Genomic DNA, 2,726 nt, shown 5'->3' on the forward strand with positions numbered 1-2,726 from the left:
TTCCTTGTATCAACCACCCATGAACCTCCTTGCCAAAACTTTAGAAGTTTGAATTATATTCCTTGTATCAACCACCCATGAACCTCCTTGCCACAAGTAACGTGCTTTCGAACCCTAGTGTGGAACACCAAAAAAACACTAGCACAAAGATATCAATCCAAGTTGCCAAAACTTTAGAAGTTTGAATTATATTCCTTGTATCAACCACCCATGAAGCTCCTTGCCAAAACTTTACAAGTTTGAATTATATTCCTTATATCAACAACCCATGAACCTCCTTGCCACAAGTAACGTGCTTTCAAACCCTAGTGTGGAACACCGGAAAAACACTAGCACCAAGAGTTCGGGGAGAATCTTACGCATTGTCCCCACTCCCATGACGTGTGCCCCAAATCCATACCTTACATCTAAGGAAGGGTTGACAATTACTAAAAGAAGCTTTGTATACTCTTATGGAGGTCCTAAAATATCACTTATGGGATGGAGAAAGGCAAAGCGCATGCACGCAGACACATGGCAAAAAGCCCTCCTCAGAGACGGGTCAACTTTGATCCCGTGTGCCGTGATCAGCGAAGCTTCTATTTTTTATTCTGGACTTTTGGCCCACGGTAATTAGAATTTAAAACTCGCGCTAGTTCAATATAAATCTGCTAAGCCTGCTTCATTACGTATCATCATCATCAATCCATCCATCCAGATCTCCACCTGCACTTACCACGAATTGCAACTTTGCGAATTCAGGCTGCCAGTCGAAGCAGCTTTGGTGCTGAAAAGATCGTCCTACCTTCAAGCTCCTCTTCAACATGGTTGGGAAGGCGCAAATGACCATCTCTGCTGTTAACATTGACAATGTCAAGCCGATAACAGGCGGCCAAATCGGGCACACATTCGACCTAAAAGCGACGCTGAAAGTGAGCAAGCGCAAGGCAGGCGTCTTGTCCGGCGAGGGAATCGACTCCCCCGAGCTGGAGTGGAAAGAGCGCATTGAGTGGTTCGAGCGACACCCAGATGGGAGCTGGCACTTCAAAGGGAAACTGCAGAAGGACATGTACAAGGAGAATCCTGATTCCAACACCTTCAGAATATGGCAAAAAATGCGCTACTTCCTCGCCTCTGATCCTCTCAACCACCCCCCGGCGGCCCTTAAAGAGGCTGTTGAGAAGGCGGCGGGCGCAGACGCAGACAAGGTTGCTAAGCACTGGATTGCGGAGAATGGCTTTGAATGGACCATCCCTGTTGCCCAGGACAAACCGGCTCTCGGCCTCAATCCGAGTCCCGGCTCTCACGGAGGAGGCGGTGAGAGCCTCGTGACGTCAAACACGCGCAGACGGGTGATCTACTTCGACCTTGGCTTCAAAGGCAGTCCCCTTCGCGCCTCAGCAACACAAATATTGGAGACTGTCGACGGCAGACCAACAATTGTGGAGTTCTTCGTGCACCCGGCAATTTCCAAGGCCGACGCTGACAACCCCGACAAACTTGCTGGCTGGCGCACCAGAACCTCGCATACCTAAACTAAAATATTACACGACTCTAATATGCAATATACTTATTTGTGTCCCATGTCTGTGTTCATCATGATGTATCAATTGCCATAGGCTGGAGGGACGTGCCTCTTTCCATCTCTTCTCGTAGATCCCCCGCAAAATAAAACCTGCCTCTCGGCACCCTGTAATATGGGTCTCTAACAAGACTGTTATAGAATAAATTAATAATACAGTTCTGATTTCTTGTTTTCTAAGCGTATGACACCACGAGTGACGAATTCCACATCTTTGCTTGGTAATCTGAGGACGTTTCCGAGTGGGACACAAGTTACCACGTGTGATAGTTAGCATAGTGCAACATCACACAAGAGACCAAGTACACAACACAGCCTCTACCTTGAGGCTTCGCATGCATCAATACAAGAAACCTTTCAAACTAAAAATAGTTAGAGAGTGTTAAATTTTTATTATATCTAGTCGTGTTTAGTAAATGTGTGTAAAATGGTTTTTCTTTGCTTCTCAAGAAGCATTTTTTTAATATACAAAAAGGACATTTATTCACCCATATCTGTGTTCATCATGATGTATTACTTGCCATAGCCTGGAGGTCTCAAAATTCTCAATGATATTTTTTACTACATGTTCCCGGAGTCTAATAGTACCATTGCAAACAATAACTCCTAGGATTTTGGTTTTAAGTGTGGCAAATTCACACTTAGTTGGAGAGAGTGCTAATCCTTTTTGTCTGTAGTAATTTGAAGAAATCAAAGAGGTCTCTTATGTGGTTTTTAAAATTTAAAAAAAAGATGATATCATCAATGTAGGCCACACACCAATGTGGTGAAGGGGTAGAAATATAGTATCCACATGTTGTTGACAGAGAGAAGGGGCAATTTTGATGTCAAAGGATAGGACAACCCATTGGAAATGGCCTTGGGTACAAAGAATGCGATTTTATACCTGTCAAAATGGGTAATTTTGAATTGTGAAAAAACCAGCTTTGAAGTCAAATTTAGAGAAAACTTGGGCACCTTGAAGCCTTTGGATGAGATCATCTTTTAAAGGCAACGGATGCTTGTTGTCAAAACAAGGAACTTATTAAGAGGCTTTGTAACGTGCCCGCTTATCAGCTGTCTAGGTCAGTTTTTAGTAGTCTATCGAGAGACGAATCTAAGCGACATTGTCCGGTACTCCCATGGAATGTTACGAGGTTTGTTGCCCAGGGTTTCTCGAGTCCGC

General features: G+C 44.2%; 1 protein-coding gene across 1 annotated transcript; it reads left to right on the forward strand.

Annotated features, from left to right (window-relative positions):
- Positions 1-650: 650 nt before the first annotated feature.
- Positions 651-1,741, forward strand: LOC148028473 (uncharacterized). The gene has a single exon (XM_087690285.1). It carries the CDS (start codon positions 804-806, stop codon positions 1,512-1,514), a length of 711 nt encoding a protein of 236 aa, XP_087546411.1. The 5' UTR covers positions 651-803; the 3' UTR covers positions 1,515-1,741.
- The last annotated feature ends 985 nt before the right edge of the window (positions 1,742-2,726 follow it).

The sequence above is a fragment of the Lygodium microphyllum genome, chromosome 12 (assembly GCF_053477565.2).
Source record: "Lygodium microphyllum isolate KBCC chromosome 12, Lygodium_microphyllum_v1.1.10, whole genome shotgun sequence".
Taxonomy (NCBI): Eukaryota; Viridiplantae; Streptophyta; class Polypodiopsida; order Schizaeales; family Lygodiaceae; genus Lygodium; species Lygodium microphyllum.